The 26399-nt window shown below is 42.8% G+C and overlaps 1 protein-coding gene and 1 pseudogene across 1 annotated transcript; both read left to right on the top strand.

Annotated features, from left to right (window-relative positions):
• Nucleotides 1-4842: 4842 nt before the first annotated feature.
• On the top strand, nucleotides 4843-6437 carry LOC123050674 (probable indole-3-pyruvate monooxygenase YUCCA10; annotated as a pseudogene).
• Nucleotides 6438-21487: 15050 nt separating this feature from the next.
• LOC123050673 (probable indole-3-pyruvate monooxygenase YUCCA10) lies at nucleotides 21488-23082 on the top strand. The gene is made up of 4 exons (XM_044473433.1): nucleotides 21488-22099; nucleotides 22368-22601; nucleotides 22687-22809; nucleotides 22903-23082. Exons 1-4 carry the CDS (start codon nucleotides 21488-21490, stop codon nucleotides 23080-23082), a joined length of 1149 nt encoding a protein of 382 aa, XP_044329368.1.
• Nucleotides 23083-26399: the final 3317 nt, after the last annotated feature.

Below are 26399 nucleotides of genomic sequence, written 5' to 3'. Positions count from 1 at the left end.
TTTTTGGGGGAAACACCGATATTGTCAATGGAATAGATAGAACATCAATTGAATCAGTACAATAAGAAATGCTAAGTTTTTTTACAAGGTGAACTGACGGAATAAAGCATATATAGGGGATGAGCCTCTCCCAATTCAGTCCATCAGTTTTATATTTGTCTTGCAAAAAAGTACTTCTATATTTAGAATGTTTGCCATGTTTTCATCTTATTTAGAATGTTTAACTTTTTTAGATAAATTTAGAATATTTACTTTTTATAAACATTAATTAGAATGTTACTAGTTCCTATGATCTGTCAAATATATCACATCCTTTTTTAGGGGTAAATAGCACATCTAACCTTTTTTTAGACAAAAATAGCACATCTAACTGAGGCATTGTTCCTAAAAAAACTGAGGCATTTTTTGGCCAGCCTCCTGATTATTTATGATATAATGGGCAGGCCCCTTAAGCAAGGAGAAGGAAGCAAGCAGGCCCAGCAATGAGAAGCGAGGCCTCCACAAGTCAACATAAACAAAACCAGCCAATCCGCTATCCTCCACCTCCTCTAGGGTTTTAAGGCCAACTCCAACGCGCAACCCCATCTTGTCCGCTCGCGTCAGTTTGAGGGTAAACGGACGGATCAGGCCTCCCAACGCGCGGCCGCAAATGGACTGTCGTCCGTTTTCTGTCCGCTTTCGACCCATTTCCGACTCAAGTTTGGGCCAAACTTGCGGCCGAATGGACAAGCGCGGACGGCGCGTGGCGCCTGCCCATGTCCTCCCCTGGCCCGCCCGTTGGGGAGACAGACCCCTCTTTTCTTATCCCCACCGAACCCCTTCCAGCCGCACCCCTCCACTCTCGTCCCTCGCCACCGCCCCCGACATTGCCTCTGTGCAGCTCGGTCGCGTGCTCGCCCCAACCCTAGTCGCAGCCCCCGTTCCCTCGATGCCCCGAGCTACCCAACCAGGGCCACCTGATTTGCACTCCCGGCGGTCAGATTTGGAGCGGATCCGGCCGGACTTGAGCTCGCCCGGCTGCAGGAGGCTACGCCGTGGCATGGACTGGCCGGGCACCGGGCCGGAAGGCCCCGGCAAGGCCGCGTGCAGGTACTGATTCCTCCTCTGGCCGCTCGGATCTACACCTTCGGCGGTTCGCCGGCAGATACACGAATGGCCATCGGTCGGGCTCGTTGCTGGTCCAAAAGCTCGTCGGCGAACCATTGCCACTCATTAAGTGCGATGACTGCCCAGAGAAGGTCTTGCGTCGCGTGTCTACAACGCCGGAACATCCCGGATGGGTGTTCATCAAGTGGTCAACCAATGGGGTATGTGCTACTTAGTTTCGGTTGTGCTCTTGGATTTGACTAGTTGTGCGAATTTAAATTTTTATTTTGTAGAATGGATGCAACTTTTGGTGTTGGAAAGAAGAGTACATCGATATATTGATAGAGCGTAATTTAGTAGATGTTCGTGCACTTGTAGCTAGAATAGAGGCTAGAGATGAGACTAGTGCACTTGTTGCTAGAATAGCGGCTAGACATGAGACTAGATGCGACAACGTCTACTTCTTTATACTCGAAGAAGAAAGAAGCACGCAAGATCGAGCCTCCGCAGATCAACAATGAATGCATCGAGAAGGCACTAATCCAACTTACGGGTGTAGTTATAGAAGTTGGATATCTTCTAAAATGTCTTCTTGTGTATCTTGTTTTCTTTGGTCTTGCTATTCTAGTTAAGATTTGGTGATGTGCTTCCATGTATCAAAAATCAATGATGAAAAATTAAAAGATGTGTTTGCGAAAAATGCATGCGGACGGGATGTGGCCGAAATGCGGCCTTGCGTTGGGCGCACGGCCGGCGCATCCAGAAATCCGGGTGGACACGGCCCATTGTCACCCCCAAACGGATGAAATCCGGACAAAGCGGACATCCATCTGGGGTCGCGCGTTGGAGTTGGCCTTACCACGCAGCCCAGACGTCTCCCTCCCCTCCTCCGTGCTCTGTGTGTGTGTGCGCGCGAGCACTTTAGCTACTCTATACCGCTTCCAGATTGTTTTACCAAATCTGGCAGAACTGTGTCGAGTGGCATTTTTTCTATGCTACTTCAGTTATTTGGATGCATGATCATGACAGCATTGGTTCGCTTTTGTTCTTGGCAGCAACTAGGGCTGCCGATCTTCTTTGTGCGATGCCCTGAATAAGCTAAGCAATGCCCAATTTCCTACCGGAGTCAAGCACTAAATCTAGGAATACAAAATGCAGCAAAATTGGATTGCTTATTTGCTTGTTAGCTTATTAACCTAACTATGTATGGACGTCCAAGATGCAAAGCCCCTCAAAAATGTTGAACCCGACTCTGCTTGTGGATCTAGTTATTGTCTTAACCATCCACAATCGAAAAGATTGTTCACAGTTGCATATGGTAGCTGTATTATGTGAGTCCTTCATACCACTCGTGCTCTGAGTTTCAATCTTTGCTGAATGCGCTTCAACAAATATGGTCTTGTAGGGTAGAGTATGAACTCCCAAACCTTATTGTGGAAGCTATTACAAAAGAAAGTCTGTATGGTGCATTTGATAACGAGATCACTGCTGAACAGGTAATCATCTTAATCACACATTTCTACATGATTCATTGTTACATAGATACATGCAGTTATGCTTTATTCTTTTTCTTCTTCAGATAATTTCATTCCTTCAGCAAAATGCCCACCCTTGTGTCATCGACAAAATACCACTAGTCCTAGAGAATGTTACAGATCAGGTAAGCACAGCAACCCATCCCTCATATACCAGACATCATCTGTTCAACGGATATAAAACTAAAGACTACCAATTCTCCGGTGCAGATTAGGCTGTGGGAGAATGACCGTAACAAGGTCGAGATGGTCCTGTCACATGTATACGAGGATTTTTCGAGCAAGGTATAAACCCTTCACCCACCAAACCCTGCCAGCTCCTTGCGGATGGATGGTGCTTGGACACATTTGAAAACATGTACTCTAGTAGTCTGATTACCACTATACTTACATCTGGGTGCCGCTTTGTAAGCTACCAACTTATATGTTTCGAATTGGGGAGGAATTCGCCATGGGAGGCGGATACAAGCTCACACACACACATGAGGTTCTGGCCGAAGCCACCAGTTCCTTCCCAGATCCACACGCAACACACGCCAACAGATATATCCTCGCATACACCCTTAACGGGCCCAGTTCTGGCCTGCAAGCCACCGGGGAAGATGCCGGTCGCGAGTGGGCCAAGCTGCCGACCCACGAGTCGAATCCTTGGCCTCGCGCGCTCCTGGTTGCTCTGTTCCGGTGCCTTGATTGCTGACACGCTTACTTGTGCAGGACATGTCTGAGCAATGCTGTGACCATGCCAGGGATAACAAGTACTTGCTGTGGGAGGACGCGAAGAAGATGTGATTAATAGTGAACGCGGAGTTCCACCAAGAAATGCGGGAGTTCCTGCGCAGGCAAAGATGATCCAAGGGAAGTGACCATCTTGGAGAGAAGAAAAGAAGCAACTTGTCTGAACCACACGCAACTTCATGTGAGGAAGGCCTGAATCCACCCACCAACCAGACAAGTCTTTTACAACATCCATCAGCACGACAAGTCTTTACAAGATCCATCACCAGGAGGCAGCGAGGCAGAGTGGTTGTCTGGTAGATGTTGAAATCATTTGAACTCGATGGTCGTAAATTGAGTGTAATCATATGTTTGATAGGTCCAGTCTGCAGTTTGTGTCATGCTATGTGTAGGTCACAGAAGGTAGTCGATTATCCAGTTAGTCAAATCAAAATTGGATGAACTGTACGTGCTCCACTTCTCCAGTTCAGTTTTGCATGGAAGTCGCGTACAATTGTGATTAGCCTGTGTCAGTCAGTTTGGAACCAGACAAGTTTGCAAAACCGCATCGGGACAGGATTGACAATTTTGATTTTCAGTAAAGTGGTTTAGTATCTTTTTAACAAAATACGTGGGGGTTTATGAGGATTCACACTCTGGTGTGTAGAGTTAAAATACAATGAGTGCTCAATTTGTTGTTCAGGCGTAGGACAATATACATGTACCAAAGTTGAAATATGGCCTCACATTAAACGAGTGTTCAGTATAGAAACGAATTTATATTTAAAAAATTGGTTTCAAATATTTGAACTAAAGTTCCACTTTTTGTTTGTTCACAACATCGAATGGCTCGTTGTGTTGACACCAAAGATATCGTGGCAATGGTTGTCAACTGAACCGGAGGCAAAACTGGCCGTCATACAACTGAACCGGAGGCAAAACTAGCCGGCAAAACCAGTTAACATGGTTGGTACCAAATCCTTCTGAGATGATATTGTTTCCATGTCATCCACATTATGTTAACCTGAGAAATTGAAATAGGACTTTGCCTATAAATGTGTGTTCGGAAATTAGTATCCTTATCCTATATCGTATAGAAAGAGGAAGAAACACTTGAATATTAGAGTAGTAATTGTCATTGGTGACGATGCGAAAGGAAAGAAACACGAAGAATCTTTAATCTACACATAAAAAGATGGCCGATAAGTTTCCAATAACAGCAATCGATCAAGAGTGTGTTTCCTGCCTATTTTGTATCAGTACATGTTTTCACACCAACAACGGTTCCATTTTTAGATGGAAATACTCGTACGCACCAGGATTAGACCTCAATAAATATTTACCCTTTTCACCCCTCAATCCAAAAAACAGATTGGCCCATGAAAGATACCAACATATATATGCCCCCATACGCGAGCCTGTCATCCAAAGTTCATCGAGCAAACACACAAACACTGCAGCCTACCACCGGACTTATCCCACAACTTCGTCACCTCTTCCCCTTGAAATGGAGAGTGTTCCAGTGTTGATTGTTGGTGCTGGGCCAGCAGGCCTTGCAACGGCAGCATGCCTTGGTCAATTCTCGATTCCTTATGCCATCGTCGAGCGCGAGAGCTGTAGCGCGTCACTTTGGCGCAACCGTGCATATGATCGCCTCAAGCTGCATCTCGCAAAGGAGTTCTGTGAGTTGCCACACATGTCATACCCTGTAGATGCACCAACATACATACCAAAAACCTTATTTGTGAAGTACTTGGATGACTATGTTGAGCGTTTCAACATTCAACCAAAGTATCTCACCAGCGTGGAGTCATCCACATATGACAATGATGAAAAATGTTGGTCCATTGTGGCAACGGACATGTCAAAGTGCACCACAGTCAAGTTCACGGCAAAGTTTCTTGTTGTGGCAAGTGGTGAGAATAGTGCAGAGAATATTCCAATGATCCCTGGACTAGAAAACTTTCCAGGTGATGTCATCCACTCCTCAAGCTACAAGTCAGGCAAGAGCTACTCTGGCAAGAATGTATTGGTCGTTGGATCTGGCAACTCCGGGATGGAAATTGCTTATGACCTTGCGACCCGTGGTGCCAATACATCGATTGTTATACGAAGCCCGGTATGTACACGCACTATATATTTTCATTGGGTACATGAACGCAAATTCTTAGTATAGTTACTAATAGAAGAGATGCAATTTTTCAGTGTTATTACTAATAGGAAGTATTTCACATAGAAAAAGAGATGGACAGTTTATATCACACACAAACAACTAAAAAACTAGAGGAACCAAATGACAATGTTTTAATTCTTGAAAGAAGAAATTCTATGAAATTTTATTTATCATGCATACTTCAAAAGAGGTGTGACATGTTTTGTGGTTGCGGATTCATGTAATGACAAAGGAATTAATTCGTTTGGGGATGACACTTGCTCACCATCTTCCATTGAATCTAGTGGATAAACTCCTTGTGATGGCAGCGTATTTAATATTTGGAGACCTGTCACGACATGGCATCACAAGGCCAAAAATGGGTCCAATGACCCTCAAATCAGAAACAGGCCGATCTGCAGTGATTGATGTTCGGACTGTTGGATTGATCAAAAAAGGCATCATCAAAGTAAGTATATCCTTGACATGACATAAATTTATAACATATGTTGATTTGATATGCCAAGTTATCAGTGTATTTTTATCTCCTATAGGTTCAGGGGACCATTAGTAAGATCAAGGGCAACATAGTTAAATTTCAATGCAGTAAAAGAATCTCATTTGATGCGATTGTGTTTGCAACTGGATACAAAAGCACGGCAAATATATGGCTCAAGGTAATATAGCTTGTGTTTGAAAATGTCTGAGTTTGTTTTCTTGGTGTAACCATTATTAAATCTCCTAACAAGCTCTATGCTTTTTTGATCCAGAATGGTGAGAGCATGTTAAATGGCAACGGACTGCCCATCCAAAAATATCCGAATCATTGGAAAGGTGAAAATGGGCTCTACTGTGCTGGGTTAGCGAGGAGAGGATTAGCCGGTATTGCAGCAGATGCCAAGATTATCGCTAATGACATCAAATCTGTGATAGACTCTATGTTAAGTTAAATCATCTTTTACATGTAGTTTACCATGGCAAGCATGCGAGAAAGTTGATTCTTTGAGAAATATATCCATTATGTCACCTTTGTATCTAGCTTTTAGACAAGTAGATTTATGTTTATTTCAAGGTTCATATGTGCCCTGAAGAGAGATGTACTATTATACTATAATAAAGGGGTTTGTAATCTTATTGTGCAGAGAGGTTTTTTCATTTTGCTTGAACCTACCACTGTGTATTATATTTTATTTACTTGAAATTATATGTGCAAAAGGCATGCACTCAATACTCCGTTGTCTATACCAAAATCTCTTGTGGCATGTTTACCCCATCGGTGTATGCGGTAGTATTCACATGAACCCAAAAAACCCTGCATAGTTCACTACATCCATTACAGTAGGTACTGTGATGCTATTTAGTCTTAGAATGACACTAATTATCAACCCGTGCAACTACATGGGCTAGCTGACTTACTATAGATCATTAAAAATATCTGTGAACATATTTAGAAACTTAAAACTAAAGGTTAGAACACCATATGACGGAAAACTACTATGTAGAACATGTATTTGTGGTTACGTGATACTGGTATCCTTAACTGTTGTGGACACAATTTGTTGTGCCCGAAGCGCAGGGTTTGCAGTATGCAGTAAGTTTTCCATCGGCTGAGATCCAAGGTACCCATCCGTGTAGTCTTGGATATAAATTGCTTATGACCTACCATGGTGTCAATACTTCGATTGTTATACGAAGCCTGATATGTACTACATGCACTGTATAATTTCATTGGGTACATGAACACAATTTTTTAGTATAGTTACCACTAGAAGAGATGCATTTTTTCAGTATTATTACTAATATAAAGTATTTCACACATATAAGAAATGGATTGTTTTATATCATGCACAGACAATGAAACAACTAGAGGAACTAAATGAAAAAAAATTAACTCTTGAAAGAAGAAATTCTATGAAATTTCGTTTTATCATGCATGCTTCAAAAGATGCATGCCATGTCTATTGGTTGCAAATTCATGTGATGACAAGAGAACTAATTCAGTTGGGTTGACACTTGCTCACTATCTTTCACTAAATATAGTGGGTGACCTCTTTGTGACGGTGGAGAATGTCATATTTTAAGATCTATCGAGGCATGGCGTCACAAGGCCCAAAACCAAAAACGGGTCGAATGACCCTCAAGTTAGGAACCGACCGACCTATCGATTGAGTTGAGACTGTTGGACTAACAAAAAAAGCACCATCAAAGTATTTGGAATATTCGAAGGAATCCGCCTTAATTAATCATATTTTATAATTAAAAATAATAGGTACACTTTTTCTCTCATAATGTCAATTTTATTTTCTAGTTGGCACTTCTAGAGAGATCCAAGTTATCTACAGAGATAATGTAGACCTGACTCAAATACGCAATTATATATTTCACAAATTAGGCACTTACATGATGAACAAGGCCGCTACTTGCATATATACCGGATGTTCATTATATTTGAAGGCATAGCAAGCAAGCAATCATTCCTTTTCTTTTTGGGGGAAACACCGATATTGTCAATGGAATAGATAGAACATCAATTGAATCAGTACAATAAGAAATGCTAAGTTTTTTTACAAGGTGAACTGACGGAATAAAGCATATATAGGGGATGAGCCTCTCCCAATTCAGTCCATCACTTTTATATTTGTCTTGCAAAAAAGTACTTCTATATTTAGAATGTTTGCCATTTTTTCATCTTATTTAGAATGTTTAACTTTTTTAGATAAATTTAGAATATTTACTTTTTATAAACATTAATTAGAATGTTACTAGTTCCTATGATCTGTCAAAGATATCACATCCTTTTTTAGGGGTAAATAGCACATCTAACCTTTTTTTAGACAAAAATAGCACATCTAACTGAGGCATTGTTCCTAAAAAAACTGAGGCATTTTTTGGCCAGCCTCCTGATTATTTATGATATAATGGGCAGGCCCCTTAAGCAAGGAGAAGGAAGCAAGCAGGCCCAGCAATGAGAAGCGAGGCCTCCACAAGTCAACATAAACAAAACCAGCCAATCCGCTATCCTCCACCTCCTCTAGGGTTTTAAGGCCAACTCCAACGCGCAACCCCATCTTGTCCGCTCGCGTCAGTTTGGGGGTAAACAGACGGATCAGGCCTCCCAATGCGCGGCCGCAAACGGACTGTTGTCCGTTTTCTGTCCGCTTTCGACCCATTTCCGACTCAAGTTTGGGCCAAATTTGCGGCCGAATGGACACGCGCGGACGGCGCGTGGCGCCTGCCCATGTCCTCCCCTGGCCCGCCCGTTGGGGAGACAGACCCCTCTTTTCTTATCCCCACCGAACCCCTTCCAGCCGCACCCCTCCACTCTCGTCCCTCGCCACCACCCCCGACATTGCCTCTGTGCAGCTCGGTTGCGTGCTCGCCCCAACCCTAGTCGCAGCCCCCGTTCCCTTGATGCCCCGAGCTACCCAACCAGGGCCACCTGATTTGCACTCCCGGCGGTCAGATTTGGAGCGAATCCGGCCGGACTTGAGCTTGCCCGGCTGCAGGAGGCCACGCCGTGGCATGGACTGGCCGGGCACCGGGCCGGAAGGCCCCGACAAGGCCGCGTGCAGGTACTGATTCCTCCTCTGGCCGCTCGGATCTACACCTTCGGCGGTTCGCCGGCAGATACACGAACGGCCATCGGTCGGGCTCGTTGCTGGCCCAAAAGCTCGTCGGCGAACCATTGCCACTCATTAAGTGCGATGACTGCCCAGAGAAGGTCTTGCGTCGTGTGTCTACGATGCCGGAACATCCCGGATGGGTGTTCATCAAGTGGTCAACCAATGGGGTATGTGCTACTTAGTTTCGGTTGTGCTCTTGGATTTGACTAGTTGTGCTAACTTAAATTTTTATTTTGTAGAATGGATGCAACTTTTGGTATTGGAAAGAAGAGTACATCGATATATTGATAGAGCGTAATTTAGTAGATGTTCGTGCACTTGTAGCTAGAATAGAGGCTAGAGATGAGACTAGTGCACTTGTTGCTAGAATAGCGGCTAGACATGAGACTAGATGCGACAACGTCTACTTCTTTATACTCGAAGAAGAAAGAAGCACGCAAGATCGAGCCTCCGCAGATCAACAATGAATGCATCGAGAAGGCACTAATCCAACTTACGGGAGGAGTTATAGAAGTTGGATATCTTCTAAAATGTCTTCTTGTGTATCTTGTTTTCTTTGGTCTTGCTATTCTAGTTAAGATTTGGTGATGTGCTTCCATGTATCAAAAATCAATGATGAAAAATTAAAAGATGTGTTTGCGAAAAATGCATGCGGACGGGATGTGGCCGAAATGCGGCCTTGCGTTGGGCGCACGGCCGGCGCATCCAGAAATCCGGGTGGACACGGCGCATTGTCACCCCCAAACGGATGAAATCCGGACAAAGCGGACATCCATCTGGGGTCGCGCGTTGGAGTTGGCCTTACCACGCAGCCCAGACGTCTCCCTCCCCTCCTCCGTGCTCTGTGTGTGTGTGCGCGCGAGCACTTTAGCTACTCTATACCGCTTCCAGATTGTTTTACCAAATCTGGCAGAACTGTGTCGAGTGGCATTTTTTCTATGCTACTTCAGTTATTTGGATGCATGATCATGACAGCATTGGTTCGCTTTTGTTCTTGGCAGCAACTAGGGCTGCCGATCTTCTTTGTGCGATGCCCTGAATAAGCTAAGCAATGCCCAATTTCCTACCGGAGTCAAGCACTAAATCTAGGAATACAAAATGCAGCAAAATTGGATTGCTTATTTGCTTGTTAGCTTATTAACCTAACTATGTATGGACGTCCAAGATGCAAAGCCCCTCAAAAATGTTGAACCCGACTCTGCTTGTGGATCTAGTTATTGTCTTAACCATCCACAATCGAAAAGATTGTTCACAGTTGCATATGGTAGCTGTATTATGTGAGTCCTTCATACCCCTCGTGCTCTGAGTTTCAATCTTTGCTGAATGCGCTTCAACAAATATGGTCTTGTAGGGTAGAGTATGAACTCCCAAACCTTATTGTGGAAGCTATTACAAAAGAAAGTCTGTATGGTGCATTTGATAACGGGATCACTGTTGAACAGGTAATCATCTTAATCACACATTTCTACATGATTCATTGTTACATAGATACATGCAGTTATGCTTTATTCTTTTTCTTCTTCAGATAATTTCATTCCTTCAGCAAAATGCCCACCCTTGTGTCATCGACAAAATACCACTAGTCCTAGAGAATGTTACAGATCAGGTAAGCACATCAACCCATCCCTCATATACCAGACATCATCTGTTCAACGGATATAAAACTAAAGACTACCAATTCTCCGGTGCAGATTAGGCTGTGGGAGAATGACCGTAACAAGGTCGAGATGGTCCTGTCACATGTATACGAGGATTTTCCGAGCAAGGTATAAACCCTTCACCCACCAAACCCTGCCAGCTCCTTGCGGATGGATGGTGCTTGGACACATTTGAAAACATGTACTCTAGTAGTCTGATTACCACTATACTTACATCTGGGTGCCGCTTTGTAAGCTACCAACTTATATGTTTCGAATTGGGGAGGAATTCGCCATGGGAGGCGGATACAAGCTCACACACACACACACATGAGGTTCTGGCCGAAGCCACCAGTTCCTTCCCAGATCCACACGCAACACACGCCAACAGATATATCCTCGCGTACACCCTTAACGGGCCCAGTTCTGGCCTGCAAGCCACCGGGGAAGATGCCGGTTGCGAGTGGGCCAAGCTGCCGGCCCACGAGTCGAATCCTTGGCCTCGCGCGCTCCTGGTTGCTCTGTTCCGGTGCCTTGATTGCTGACACGCTTACTTGTGCAGGACATGTTTGAGCAATGCTGTGACCATGCCAGGGATAACAGGTACTTGCTGTGGGAGGACGCGAAGAAGATGTGATTGATAGTGAACGCGGAGTTCCACCAAGAAATGCGGGAGTTCCTGCGCAGGCAAAGATGATCCAAGGGAAGTGACCATCTTGGAGAGAAGAAAAGAAGCAACTTGTCTGAACCACACGCAACTTCATGTGAGGAAGGCCTGAATCCACCCGCCAACCAGACAAGTCTTTTACAACATCCATCAGCACGACAAGTCTTTACAAGATCCATCACCAGGAGGCAGCGAGGCAGAGTGGTTGTCTGGTAGATGTTGAAATCATTTGAACTCGATGGTCGTAAATCGAGTGTAATCATATGTTTGATAGGTCCAGTCTGCAGTTTGTGTCATGCTAAGTGTAGGTCACAGAAGGTAGTCGATTATCCAGTTAGTCAAATCAAAATTGGATGAACTGTACGTGCTCCACTTCTCCAGTTTAGTTTTGCATGGAAGTCGCGTACAATTGTGATTGGCCTGTGTCAGTCAGTTTGGAACCAGACAAGTTTGCAAAACCGCATCGGGACAGGATTGACAATTTTGATTTTCAGTAAAGTGGTTTAGTATCTTTTTAACAAAATACGTGGGGGTTTATGAGGATTCACACTCTGGTGTGTAGAGTTAAAATACAATGAGCGCTCAATTTGATGTTCAGGCGTAGGACAATATACATGTACCAAAGTTGAAATATGGCCTCACATTAAACGAGTGTTCAGTATAGAAACGAATTTATATTAAAAAAATTGGTTTCAAATATTTGAACTAAAGTTCCACTTTTTGTTTGTTCACAACATCGAATGGCTCATTGAGTTGACACCAAAGATATCGTGGCAATGGTCGTCAACTGAACCGGAGGCAAAACTGGCCGTCATACAACTGAACCGGAGGCAAAACTAGCCGGCAAAACCAGTTAACATGGTTGGTACCAAATCCTTCTGAGATGATATTGTTTCCATGTCATCCACATTATGTTAACCTGAGAAATTGAAATAGGACTTTGCCTATAAATGTGTGTTTGGAAATTAGACTTATCCTTATCCTATATCGTATAGAAAGAGGAAGAAACACTTGAATATTAGAGTAGTAATTGTCATTGGTGACGATGCGAAAGGAAAGAAACACGAAGAATCTTTAATCTACACATAAAAAGATGTCCGATAAGTTTCCAATAACAGCAATCGATCAAGAGTGTGTTTCCTGCCTATTTTGTACCAGTACATGTTTTCACACCAACAACGGTTCCATTTTTAGATGGAAATACTCGTACGCACCAGGATTAGACCTCAATAAATATTTACCCTTTTCACCCCTCAATCCAAAAAACAGATTGGCCCATGAAAGATACCAACATATATATGCCCCCATACGCGATCCTGTCATCCAAAGTTCATCGAGCAAACACACAAACACTGCAGCCTACCACCGGACTTATCCCACAACTTCGTCAACTCTTCCCCTTGAAATGGAGAGTGTTCCAGTGTTGATTGTTGGTGCTGGGCCAGCAGGCCTTGCAACGGCAGCATGCCTTGGTCAATTCTCGATTCCTTATGCCATCGTCGAGAGCGAGAGCTGTAGCGGGTCACTTTGGCGCAACCGTGCATATGATCGCCTCAAGCTGCATCTCGCAAAGGAGTTCTGTGAGTTGCCATACATGTCATACCCTGTAGATGCACCAACATACATACCAAAAACCTTGTTTGTGAAGTACTTGGATGACTATGTTGAGCGTTTCAACATTCAACCAAAGTATCTCACCAGCGTGGAGTCATCCACATATGACAATGATGAAAAATGTTGGTCCATTGTGGCAACGGACATGTCAAAGTGCACCACAGTCAAGTTCACGGCAAAGTTTCTTGTTGTGGCAAGTGGTGAGAATAGTGCAGAGAATATTCCAATGATCCCTAGACTAGAAAACTTTCCAGGTGATGTCATCCACTCCTCAAGCTACAAGTCAGGCAAGAGCTACTCTGGCAAGAATGTATTGGTCGTTGGATCTAGCAACTCCGGGATGGAAATTGCTTATGACCTTGCGACCCGTGGTGCCAATACATCGATTGTTATACGAAGCCCGGTATGTACACGCACTATATATTTTCATTGGGTACATGAACCCAAATTCTTAGTATAGTTACTAATAGAAGAGATGCAATTTTTCAGTGTTATTACTAATAGGAAGTATTTCACATAGAAAAAGAGATGGACAATTTATATCACACACAAACAACTAAAAAACTAGAGGAACCAGATGACAAAGTTTTAATTCTTGAAAGAAGAAATTCTATGAAATTTTATTTATCATGCATACTTCAAAAGAGGTGTGACATGTTTTGTGGTTGCAGATTCATGTAATGACAAAGGAATTAATTCCTTTGGGGATGACACTTGCTCACCATCTTCCATTGATTCTAGTGGATAAACTCCTTGTGATGGCAGCGTATTTAATATTTGGAGACCTGTCACGACATGGCATCACAAGGCCAAAAATGGGTCCAATGACCCTCAAATCAGAAACAGGCCGATCTGCAGTGATTGATGTTGGGACTGTTGGATTGATAAAAAAGGCATCATCAAAGTAAGTATATCCTTGACATGACATAAATTTATAACATATGTTGATTTGATATGCCAAGTTATCAATGTATTTTTATCTCCTATAGGTTCAGTGGAGCATTAGTAAGATCAAGGGCAACATAGTTAAATTTCAATGCAGTAAAAGAATCTCATTTGATGCGATTGTGTTTGCAACTGGATACAAAAGCACGGCAAATATATGGCTCAAGGTAATATAGCTTGTGTTTGAAAATGTTTGAGTTTGTTTTCTTGGTGTAACCATTATTAAATCTGCTAACAAGCTCTATGCTTTTTTTATCCAGAATGGTGAGAGCATGTTAAATGGCAACGGACTGCCCATCCAAAAATATCCGAATCATTGGAAAGGTGAAAATGGGCTCTACTGTGCTGGGTTAGCGAGGAGAGGATTAGCCGGTATTGCAGCAGATGCCAAGAATATCGCTAATGACATCAAATCTGTGATAGACTCTATGTCAAGTTAAATCATCTTTTACATGTAGTTTACCATGGCAAGCATGCTAGAAGGTTGATTCTTTGAGAAATATATCCATTATGTCACCTTTGTATCTAGCTTTTAGACAAGTAGATTTATGTTTATTTCAAGGTTCATATGTGCCCTGAAGAGAGATGTACTATTATACTATAATAAAGGGGTTTGTAATCTTATTGTGCAGAGAGATTTGTCATTTTGCCTGAACCTACCACCGTGTATTATATTTTATTTACTTGAAATTATATGTGCAAAAGGCATGCACTCAATACTCCGTTGTCTATACCAAAATCTCTTGTGGCACGTTTACCCCATCGGTGTATGAGCTAGTAGTCACATCAACCCAAAAAACCCTGCATAGTTCACTACATCCATTACAATAGGTACTGTGGTGCTATTTAGTCTCAGAATGACAGTAATTATCAACCCGTGCAACTACATGGGCTAGCTGACTTACTATAGATCATTAAAAATATCTGTGAACATATTTAGAAACTTAAAACTAAAGGTTAGAACACCATATGACGGAAAACTACTATGTAGAACATGTATTTGTGGTTACGTGATACTGGTATCCTTAACTGTTGTGGACACAATTTGTTGTGCCCGAAGCGCAGGGTTTGCAGTATGCAGTAAGTTTTCCACCGGCTGAGATCCAAGGTACCCATCCGTGTAGTCTTGGATATAAATTGCTTATGACCTACCATGGTGTCAATACTTCGATTGTTATACGAAGCCTGATATGTACTACATGCACTGTATAATTTCATTGGGTACATGAACACAATTTTTTATAGTTACCACTAGAAGAGATGCATTTTTTCAGTATTATTACTAATATAAAGTATTTCACACATATAAGAAATGGATTGTTTTATATCATGCACAGACAATGAAACAACTAGAGGAACTAAATGAAAAAAAATAACTCTTGAAAGAAGAAATTCTATGAAATTTCGTTTTATCATGCATGCTTCAAAAGATGCATGCCATGTCTATTGGTTGCAAATTCATGTGATGACAAGAGAATTTATTCAGTGTGGTTGACACTTGCTCACTATCTTTCACTAAATATAGTGGGTGACCTCTTTGTGACGGCGGAGAATGTCATATTTTAAGATCCATCGAGGCATGGCGTCACAAGGCCCAAAACCAAAAACGGGTCGAATGACCCTCAAGTTAGGAACCGACCGACCTATCGATTGAGTTGAGACTGTTGGACTAACAAAAAAAGCACCATCAAAGTATTTGGAATATTCGAAGGAATCCGCCTTAATTAATCATATTTTATAATTAAAAATAATAAGTACACTTTTTCTCTCATAATGTCAATTTTATTTTCTAGTTGGCACTTCTAGAGAGATCCAAGTTATCTACAGAGATAATGTAGACCTGACTCAAATACGCAATTATATATTTCACAAATTAGGCACTTACATGATGAACAAGGCCGCTACTTGCATATATACCGGATGTTCATTATATTTGAAGGCATAGCAAGCAAGCAATCATTCCTTTTCTTTTTGGGGGAAACACCGATATTGTCAATGGAATAGATAGAACATCAATTGAATCAGTACAATAAGAAATGCTAAGTTTTTTTACAAGGCGAACTGACGGAATAAAGCATATATAGGGGACGAGCCTCTCCCAATTCAGTCCATCGCTTTTATCAACTGACTCGTTGGACTTTACTGACTTCCAACACTAAATATACTCGGATGGAAAAGATTGCTGATGCCAAAATTGAATTGGCTGAAAGCTACTATAACTTTTTTTGATGGAAGAAAGGTACTATAGCTAGTAACTGAAAGATGATCATAAGACTCGTGGATTGGCGGAGTGTACCTCTGTATTTTATTTCCCCTTTTCCTACATTTCTTAAAATTATATATTTTATATTATTATTTAATATATGTACACGAACTCCCTACTGTTCACAGCAAAGAAGAAACGCAAGGCTAACATATCTATAATAGGTAAAGGCTGAAGTTCAAACTACGAGGTGATACAAACATCAAAAATTCGTTGCCATGTAGTGCTTAATTCACGTTACTGTGAGCCGTCAAGATGGAACAAATAACCAATTTCAAAAATAAATGTTAATGCACTAACAAAGAACTACAATTAGCCATGGTAGATTCCGTTTTCTGCCATTGTCTTCTCACCTTCTATCTCAGTGTTTTGGAACTGAAAAAAAACATAAGACCAGCTGCCGTTATTTTCCCTCTGAGGTTACCCGCTGCCAAATAGTAGTATATACTAGGTACTAGTAGATTATTTTAGCGACTATATATACTAGTTCTGATTTTTTTAGAATACATACAACTCCGTAGTTCTTATTTTATTTGAGATAAGTATACTTTTTATATTTGTCTTGCAAAAAAGTACTTCTATATTTAGAATGTTTGCCATTTTTTCATCTTATTTAGAATGTTTAACTTTTTTAGATAAATTTAGAATATTTACTTTTTATAAACGTTAATTAGAATGTTACTAGTTCCTATGATCTGTCAAATATATCACATCCTTTTTTAGGGGTAAATAGCACATCTAACCTTTTTTTAGACAAAAATAGCACATCTAACTGAGGCATTGTTCCTAAAAAAACTGAGGCATTTTTTGGCCAGCCTCCTTATTATTTATGATATAATGGACCGGCCCCTTAAGCAAGGAGAAGGAAGCAAGCAGGCCCAGCAATGAGAAGCGAGGCCTCCACAAGTCAACATAAACAAAACCAGCCAATACGCTATCCTCCACCTCCTCTAGGGTTTTAAGGCCAACTCCAACGCGCAACCCCATCTTGTCCGCTCGCGTCAGTTTGGGGGTAAACGAACGGATCAGGCCTCCCAATGCGCGGCCGCAAACGGACTGTCGTCCGTTTTCTATCCGCTTTCGACCCATTTCCGACTCAAGTTTGGGCCAAATTTGCGGCCGAATGGACACGCGCGGACGGCGCGTGGCGCCTGCCCATGTCCTCCCCTGGCCCGCCCGTTGGGGAGACAGACCCCTCTTTTCTTATCCCCACCGAACCCCTTCCAGCCGCACCCCTCCACTCTCGTCCCTCGCCACCGCCCCCGACATTGCCTCTGTGCAGCTCGGTCGCGTGCTCGCCCCAACCCTAGTCGCAGCCCCCGTTCCCTTGATGCCCCGAGCTACCCAACCAGGGCCACCTGATTTGCACTCCCGGCGGTCGGATTTGGAGCGGATCAGGCCGGACTTGAGCTCGCCCGGCTGCAGGAGGCCACGCCGTCGCATGGACTGGCCGGGCACCGGGCCGGAAGGCCCCGGAAAGGCCACGTGCAGGTACTGATTCCTCCTCTGGCCGCTCGGATCTACACCTTCGGCGGTTCGCCGGCAGATACACGAACGGCCATCGGCCAGGCTCGTTGCTGGCCCGAAAGCTCGTCGGCGAACCATTGCCACTCATTAAGTGCGATGACTGCCCAGAGAAGGTCTTGCGTCGCGTGTCTACAACGCCGGACCATCCCGGATGGGTGTTCATCAAGTGCTCAACCAATGGGGTATGTGCTACTTAGTTTCGGTTGTGCTCTTGGATTTGACTAGTTGTGCTAACTTAAATTTTTATTTTGTAGAATGGATGCAACTTTTGGTATTGGAAAGAAGAGTACATCGATATATTGATAGAGCGTAATTTAGTAGATGTTCGTGCACTTGTAGCTAGAATAGAGGCTAGAGATGAGACAAGTGCACTTGTTGCTAGAATAGCGGCTAGACATGAGACTAGATGCGACAACGTCTACTTCTTTATACTCGAAGAAGAAAGAAGCACGCAAGATCGAGCCTCCGCAGATCAACAACGAATGCATCGAGAAGGCACTAATCCAACTTACGGGTGCAATTATAGAAGTTGGATATCTTCTAAAATGTCTTCTTGTGGTTCCTGTTTTCTTTGGTCTTGCTATTCTAGTTAAGATTTGGTGATGTGCTTCCATGTGTCAAACATCAATGATGAAAAATTAAAAGATGTGTTTGCGAAAAAATGCATGCGGACGGGATGTGGCCGAAATGCGGCCTTGCGTTGGGCGCACGGCCGGCGCATCCAGAAATTCGGGTGGACACGGCCCATTGTCACCCCCAAACGGATGAAATCCGGACAAAGCGGACATCCATCTGGGGTCGCGCGTTGGAGTTGGCCTTAGCACGAGCCCAGTCGTCTCCCTCCCCTCCTCCGTCCTCTGTGTGTGTGTGCGCGCGAGCACTTTAGCTACTCTATACCGCTTCCAGATTGTTTTACCAAATCTGGCAGAACTGTGTCGAGTGGCATTTTTTCTATGCTACTTCAGTTATTTGGATGCATGATCATGACAGCATTGGTTTGCTTTTGTTCTAGGCAGCAACTAGGGCTGCCGATCTTCTTTGTGCGATGCCCTGAATAAGCTAAGCAATGCCCAATTTCCTACCGGAGTCAAGCACTAAATCTAGGAATACAAAATGCAGCAAAATTGGATTGCTTATTTGCTTGTTAGCTTATTAACCTAACTATGTATGGACGTCCAAGATGCAAAGCCCCTCAAAAATGTTGAACCCGACTCTGCTTGTGGATCTAGTTATTGTCTTAACCATCCACAATCGAAAAGATTGTTCACAGCTGCATATGGTAGCTGTATTATGTGAGTCCTTCATACCCCTCGTGCTCTGAGTTTCAATCTTTGCTGAATGCGCTTCAACAAATATGGTCTTGTAGGGTAGAGTATGAACTCCCAAACCTTATTGTGGAAGCTATTACAAAAGAAAGTCTGTATGGTGCATTTGATAACGGGATCACTGCTGAACAGGTAATCATCTTAATCACACATTTCTACATGATTCATTGTTACATAGATACATGCAGTTATGCTTTATTCTTTTTCTTCTTCAGATAATTTCATTCCTTCAGCAAAATGCCCACCCTTGTGTCATCGACAAAATACCACTAGTCCTAGAGAATGTTACAGATCAGGTACGCACAGCAACCCATCCCTCATATACCAGACATCATCTGTTCAACGGATATAAAACTGAAGACTACCAATTCTCCGGTGCAGATTAGGCTGTGGGAGAATGACCGTAACAAGGTCGAGATGGTCCTGTCACATGTATACGAGGATTTTCCGAGCAAGGTATAAACCCTTCACCCACCAAACCCTGCCAGCTCCTTGCGGATGGATGGTGCTTGGACACATTTGAAAACATGTACTCTAGTAGTCTGATTACCACTATACTTACATCTGGGTGCCGCTTTGTAAGCTACCAACTTATATGTTTCGAATTGGGGAGGAATTCGCCATGGGAGGCGGATACAAGCTCACACACACACACACATGAGGTTCTGGCCGAAGCCACCAGTTCCTTCCCAGATCCACACGCAACACACGCCAACAGATATATCCTCGCGTACACCCTTAACGGGCCCAGTTCTGGCCTGCAAGCCACCGGGGAAGATGCCGGTCGCGAGTGGGCCAAGCTGCCGGCCCACGAGTCGAATCCTTGGCCTCGCGCGCTCCTGGTTGCTCTGTTCCGGTGCCTTGATTGCTGACACGCTTACTTGTGCAGGACATGTTTGAGCAATGCTGTGACCATGCCAGGGATAACAGGTACTTGCTGTGGGAGGACGCGAAGAAGATGTGATTGATAGTGAACGCGGAGTTCCACCAAGAAATGCGGGAGTTCCTACGCAGGCAAAGATGATCCAAGGGAAGTGACCATCTTGGAGAGAAGAAAAGAAGCAACTTGTCTGAACCACACGCAACTTCATGTGAGGAAGGCCTGAATCCACCCACCAACCAGACAAGTCTTTTACAACATCCATCAGCACGACAAGTCTTTACAAGATCCATCACCAGGAGGCAGCGAGGCAGAGTGGTTGTCTGGTAGATGTTGAAATCATTTGAACTCGATGGTCGTAAATGGAGTGTAATCATATGTTTGATAGGTCCAGTCTGCAGTTTGTGTCATGCTAAGTGTAGGTCACAGAAGGTAGTCGATTATCCAGTTAGTCAAATCAAAATTGGATGAACTGTACGTGCTCCACTTCTCCAGTTCAGTTTTGCATCGAAGTCGCGTACAATTGTGATTGGCCTGTGTCAGTCAGTTTGGAACCAGACAAGTTTAGAAAACCGCATCGGGACAGGATTGACAATTTTGATTTTCAGTAAAGTGGTTTAGTATCTTTTTAACAAAATACGTGGGGGTTTATGAGGATTCACACTCTGGTGTGTAGAGTTAAAATACAATGAGTGCTTAATTTGTTGTTCAGGCGTAGGACAATATACATGTACCAAAGTTGAAATATGGCCTCACATTAAACGAGTGTTCAGCATAGAAACAAATTTATATTAAAAAAAATGGTTTCAAATACTTGAACTAAAGTTCCACTTTTTGTTTGTTCACAACATTGAATGGCTCGTTGTGTTGACACCAAAGATATCGTGGCAATGGTCGTCAACTGAACCGGAGGCAAAACTGGCCGTCATACAACTGAACCGGAGGCAAAACTAGCCGGCAAAACCAGTTAACATGGTTGGTACCAAATCCTTCTGAGATGATATTGTTTCCATGTCATCCACATTATGTTAACCTGAGAAATTGAAATAGGACTTTGCCTATAAATGTGTGTTTGGAAATTAGACTTATCCTTATCCTATATCGTATAGAAAGAGGAAGAAACACTTGAATATTAGAGTAGTAATTGTCATTTGTGACGATGCGAAAGGAAAGAAACACGAAGAATCTTTAATCTACACATAAAAAGATGGCCGATAAGTTTCCAATAACAGCAATCGATCAAGAGTGTGTTTCCTGCCTATTTTGTATCAGTACATGTTTTCACACCAACAACGGTTCCATTTTTAGATGGAAATACTCGTACGCACCAGGATTAGACCTCAATAAATATTTACCCTTTTCACCCCTCAACCCAAAAAACAGATTGGCCCATGAAAGATACCAACATATATATGCCCCCATACGCGAGCCTGTCATCCAAAGTTCATCGAGCAAACACACAAACACTGCAGCCTACCACCGGACTTATCCCACAACTTCGTCAACTCTTCCCCTTGAAATGGAGAGTGTTCCAGTGTTGATTGTTGGTGCTGGGCCAGCAGGCCTTGCAACGGCAGCATGCCTTGGTCAATTCTCGATTCCTTATGCCATCGTCGAGCGCGAGAGCTGTAACGCGTCACTTTGGCGCAACCGTGCATATGATCGCCTCAAGCTGCATCTCGCAAAGGAGTTCTGTGAGTTGCCACACATGTCATACCCTGTAGATGCACCAACATACATACCAAGAACCTTGTTTGTGAAGTACTTGGATGACTATGTTGAGCGTTTCAACATTCAACCAAAGTATCTCACTAGCGTGGAGTCATCCACATATGACAATGATGAAAAATGTTGGTCCATTGTGGCAACGGACATGTCAAAGTGCACCACAGTCAAGTTCACCACAAAGTTTCTTGTTGTGGAAAGTGGTGAGAATAGTGCAGAGAATATTCCAATGATCCCTGGACTAGAAAACTTTCCAGGTGATGTCATCCACTCCTCAAGCTACAAGTCAGGCAAGAGCTACTCTGGGAAGAATGTATTGGTCGTTGGATCTGGCAACTCCGGGATGGAAATTGCTTATGACCTTGCGACCCATGGTGCCAATACATCGATTGTTATACGAAGCCCGGTATGTACACGCACTATATATTTTCATTGGGTACATGAACGCAAATTCTTAGTATAGTTACTAATAGAAGAGATGCAATTTTTCAGTGTTATTACTAATAGGAAGTATTTCACATAGAAAAAGAGATGGACAGTTTATATCACACACAAACAACTAAAAAACTAGAGGAACCGGATGACAAAGTTTTAATTCTTGAAAGAAGAAATTCTATGAAATTTTATTTATCATGCATACTTCAAAAGAGGTGTGACATGTTTTGTGGTTGCAGATTCATGTAATGACAAAGGAATTAATTCGTTTGGGGATGACACTTGCTCACCATCTTCCATTGAATCTAGTGGATAAACTCCTTGTGATGGCAGCGTATTTAATATTTGGAGACCTGTCACGACATGGCATCACAAGGCCAAAAATGGGTCCAATGACCCTCAAATCAGAAACAGGCCGATCTGCAGTGATTGATGTTGGGACTGTTGGATTGATCAAAAAAGGCATCATCAAAGTAAGTATATCCTTGACATGACATAAATTTATAACATATGTTGATTTGATATGCCAAGTTATCAGTGTATTTTTATCTCCTATAGGTTCAGGGGAGCATTAGTAAGATCAAGGGCAACATAGTTAAACTTCAATGCAGTAAAAGAATCTCATTTGATGCGATTGTGTTTGCAACTGGATACAAAAGCACGGCAAATATATGGCTCAAGGTAATATAGCTTGTGTTTGAAAATGTCTGAGTTCGTTTTCTTGGTGTAACCATTATTAAATCTCCTAACAAGCTCTATGCTTTTTTGATCCAGAATGGTGAGAGCATGTTAAATGGCAACGGACTGCCCATCCAAAAATATCCGAATCATTGGAAAGGTGAAAATGGGCTCTACTGTGCTGGGTTAGCGAGGAGAGGATTAGCCGGTATTGCAGCAGATGCCAAGAATATCGCTAATGACATCAAATCTGTGATAGACTCTATGTCAAGTTAAATCATCTTTTACATGTAGTTTACCATGGCAAGCATGCGAGAAGGTTGATTCTTTGAGAAATATATCCATTATGTCACCTTTGTATCTAGCTTTTAGACAAGTAGATTTATGTTTATTTCAAGGTTCATATGTGCCCTGAAGAGAGATGTACTATTATACTATAATAAAGGGGTTTGTAATCTTATTGTGCAGAGAGCTTTTTCATTTTGCTTGAACCTACCACTGTGTTTTATATTTTATTTACTTGAAATTATATGTGCAAAAGGCATGCACTCAATACTCCGTTGTCTATACCAAAATCTCTTGTGGCATGTTTACCCCATCGGTGTATGAGGTAGTAGTCACATCAACCCAAAAAACCCTGCATAGTTCACTACATCCATTACAGTAGGTACTGTGGTGCTATTTAGTCTTAGAATGACACTAATTATCAACCCGTGCAACTACATGGGCTAGCTGACTTACTATAGATCATTAAAAATATCTGTGAACATATTTAGAAACTTAAAACTAAAGGTTAGAACACCATATGACGGAAAACTACTATGTAGAACATGTATTTGTGGTTACGTGATACTGGTATCCTTAACTGTTGTGGACACAATTTGTTGTGCCCGAAGCGCAGGGTTTGCAGTATGCAGTAAGTTTTCCATCGGCTGAGATCCAAGGTACCCATCCGTGTAGTCTTGGATATAAATTGCTTATGACCTACCATGGTGTCAATACTTCGATTGTTATACGAAGCCTGATATGTACTACATGCACTGTATAATTTCATTGGGTACATGAACACAATTTTTTAGTATAGTTACCACTAGAAGAGATGCATTTTTTCAGTATTATTACTAATATAAAGTATTTCACACATATAAGAAATGGATTGTTTTATATCATGCACAGACAATGAAACAACTAGAGGAACTAAATGAAAAAAAATTAACTCTTGAAAGAAGAAATTCTATGAAATTTCGTTTTATCATGCATGCTTCAAAAGATGCATGCCATGTCTATTGGTTGCAAATTCATGTGATGACAAGAGAACTAATTCAGTTGGGTTGACACTTGCTCACTATCTTTCACTAAATATAGTGGGTGACCTCTTTGTGACGGTGGAGAATGTCATATTTTAAGATCTATCGAGGCATGGCGTCACAAGGCCCAAAACCAAAAACGGGTCGAATGACCCTCAAGTTAGGAACCGACCGACCTATCGATTGAGTTGAGACTGTTGGACTAACAAAAAAAGCACCATCAAAGTATTTGGAATATTCGAAGGAATCCGCCTTAATTAATCATATTTTATAATTAAAAATAATAGGTACACTTTTTCTCTCATAATGTCAATTTTATTTTCTAGTTGGCACTTCTAGAGAGATCCAAGTTATCTACAGAGATAATGTAGACCTGACTCAAATACGCAATTATATATTTCACAAATTAGGCACTTACATGATGAACAAGGCCGCTACTTGCATATATACCGGATGTTCATTATATTTGAAGGCATAGCAAGCAAGCAATCATTCCTTTTCTTTTTGGGGGAAACACCGATATTGTCAATGGAATAGATAGAACATCAATTGAATCAGTACAATAAGAAATGCTAAGTTTTTTTACAAGGTGAACTGACGGAATAAAGCATATATAGGGGATGAGCCTCTCCCAATTCAGTCCATCACTTTTATATTTGTCTTGCAAAAAAGTACTTCTATATTTAGAATGTTTGCCATTTTTTCATCTTATTTAGAATGTTTAACTTTTTTAGATAAATTTAGAATATTTACTTTTTATAAACATTAATTAGAATGTTACTAGTTCCTATGATCTGTCAAATATATCACATCCTTTTTTAGGGGTAAATAGCACATCTAACCTTTTTTTAGACAAAAATAGCACATCTAACTGAGGCATTGTTCCTAAAAAAACTGAGGCATTTTTTGGCCAGCCTCCTCATTATTTATGATATAATGGGCAGGCCCCTTAAGCAAGGAGAAGGAAGCAAGCAGGCCCAGCAATGAGAAGCGAGGCCTCCACAAGTCAACATAAACAAAACCAGCCAATCCGCTATCCTCCACCTCCTCTAGGGTTTTAAGGCCAACTCCAACGCGCAACCCCATCTTGTCCGCTCGCGTCAGTTTGGGGGTAAACGGACGGATCAGGCCTCCCAATGCGCGGCCGCAAACGGACTGTCGTCCGTTTTCTGTCCGCTTTCGACCCATTTCCGACTCAAGTTTGGGCCAAATTTGCGGCCGAATGGACACGCGCGGACGGCGCGTGGCGCCTGCCCATGTCCTCCCCTGGCCCGCCCGTTGGGGAGACAGACCCCTCTTTTCTTATCCCCACCGAACCCCTTCCAGCCGCACCCCTCCACTCTCGTCCCTCGCCACCGCCCCCGACATTGCCTCTGTGCAGCTCGGTCGCGTGCTCGCCCCAACCCTAGTCGCAGCCCCCGTTCCCTCGATGCCCCGAGCTACCCAACCCGGGCCACCAGATTTGCACTCCCGGCGGTCAGATTTGGAGCGGATCCGGCCGGACTTGAGCTCGCCCGGCTGCAGGAGGCCATGCCGTGGCATGGACTGGCCGGGCACCGGGCCGGAAGGCCCCGGAAAGGCCACGTGCAGGTACTGATTCCTCCTCTGGCCGCTCGGATCTACACCTTCGGCGGTTCGCCGGCAGATACACGAACGGCCATCGGCCAGGCTCGTTGCTGGCCCAAAAGCTCGTCGGCGAACCATTGCCACTCATTAAGTGCGATGACTGCCCAGAGAAGGTCTTGCGTCGCGTGTCTACAACGCCGGAACATCCCGGATGGGTGTTCATCAAGTGCTCAACCAATGGGGTATGTGCTACTTAGTTTCGGTTGTGCTCTTGGATTTGACTAGTTGTGCTAACTTAAATTTTTATTTTGTAGAATGGATGCAACTTTTGGTATTGGAAAGAAGAGTACATCGATATATTGATAGAGCGTAATTTAGTAGATGTTCGTGCACTTGTAGCTAGAATAGAGGCTAGAGATGAGACAAGTGCACTTGTTGCTAGAATAGCGGCTAGACATGAGACTAGATGCGAGGAAGCAACGTCTACTTCTTTATACTCGAAGAAGAAAGAAGCACGCAAGATCGAGCCTCCGCAGATCAACAATGAATGCATCGAGAAGGCACTAATCCAACTTACGGGTGCAATTATAGAAGTTGGATATCTTCTAAAATGTCTTCTTGTGGTTCTTGTTTTCTTTGGTCTTGCTATTCTAGTTAAGATTTGGTGATGTGCTTCCATGTATCAAAAATCAATGATGAAAAATTAAAAGATGTGTTTGC

This window comes from Triticum aestivum, chromosome 2D, assembly GCF_018294505.1.
Source record: "Triticum aestivum cultivar Chinese Spring chromosome 2D, IWGSC CS RefSeq v2.1, whole genome shotgun sequence".
Taxonomy (NCBI): Eukaryota; Viridiplantae; Streptophyta; class Magnoliopsida; order Poales; family Poaceae; genus Triticum; species Triticum aestivum.
This window is presented reverse-complemented; position numbering and strand designations above follow the sequence as displayed.

Bases quoted from the DNA above. Each gene is read 5' to 3' on its own strand.
- LOC123050673 (XM_044473433.1), top strand. From the start codon at position 21,488: ATGGAGAGTGTTCCAGTGTTGATTGTTGGTGCTGGGCCAGCAGGCCTT. The intron at 22,100-22,367 runs GTATGTACACGC...TTGTGGTTGCAG, and splicing joins CGATTGTTATACGAAGCCCG to ATTCATGTAATGACAAAGGA. The intron at 22,602-22,686 runs GTAAGTATATCC...TATCTCCTATAG, and splicing joins TCAAAAAAGGCATCATCAAA to GTTCAGGGGAGCATTAGTAA.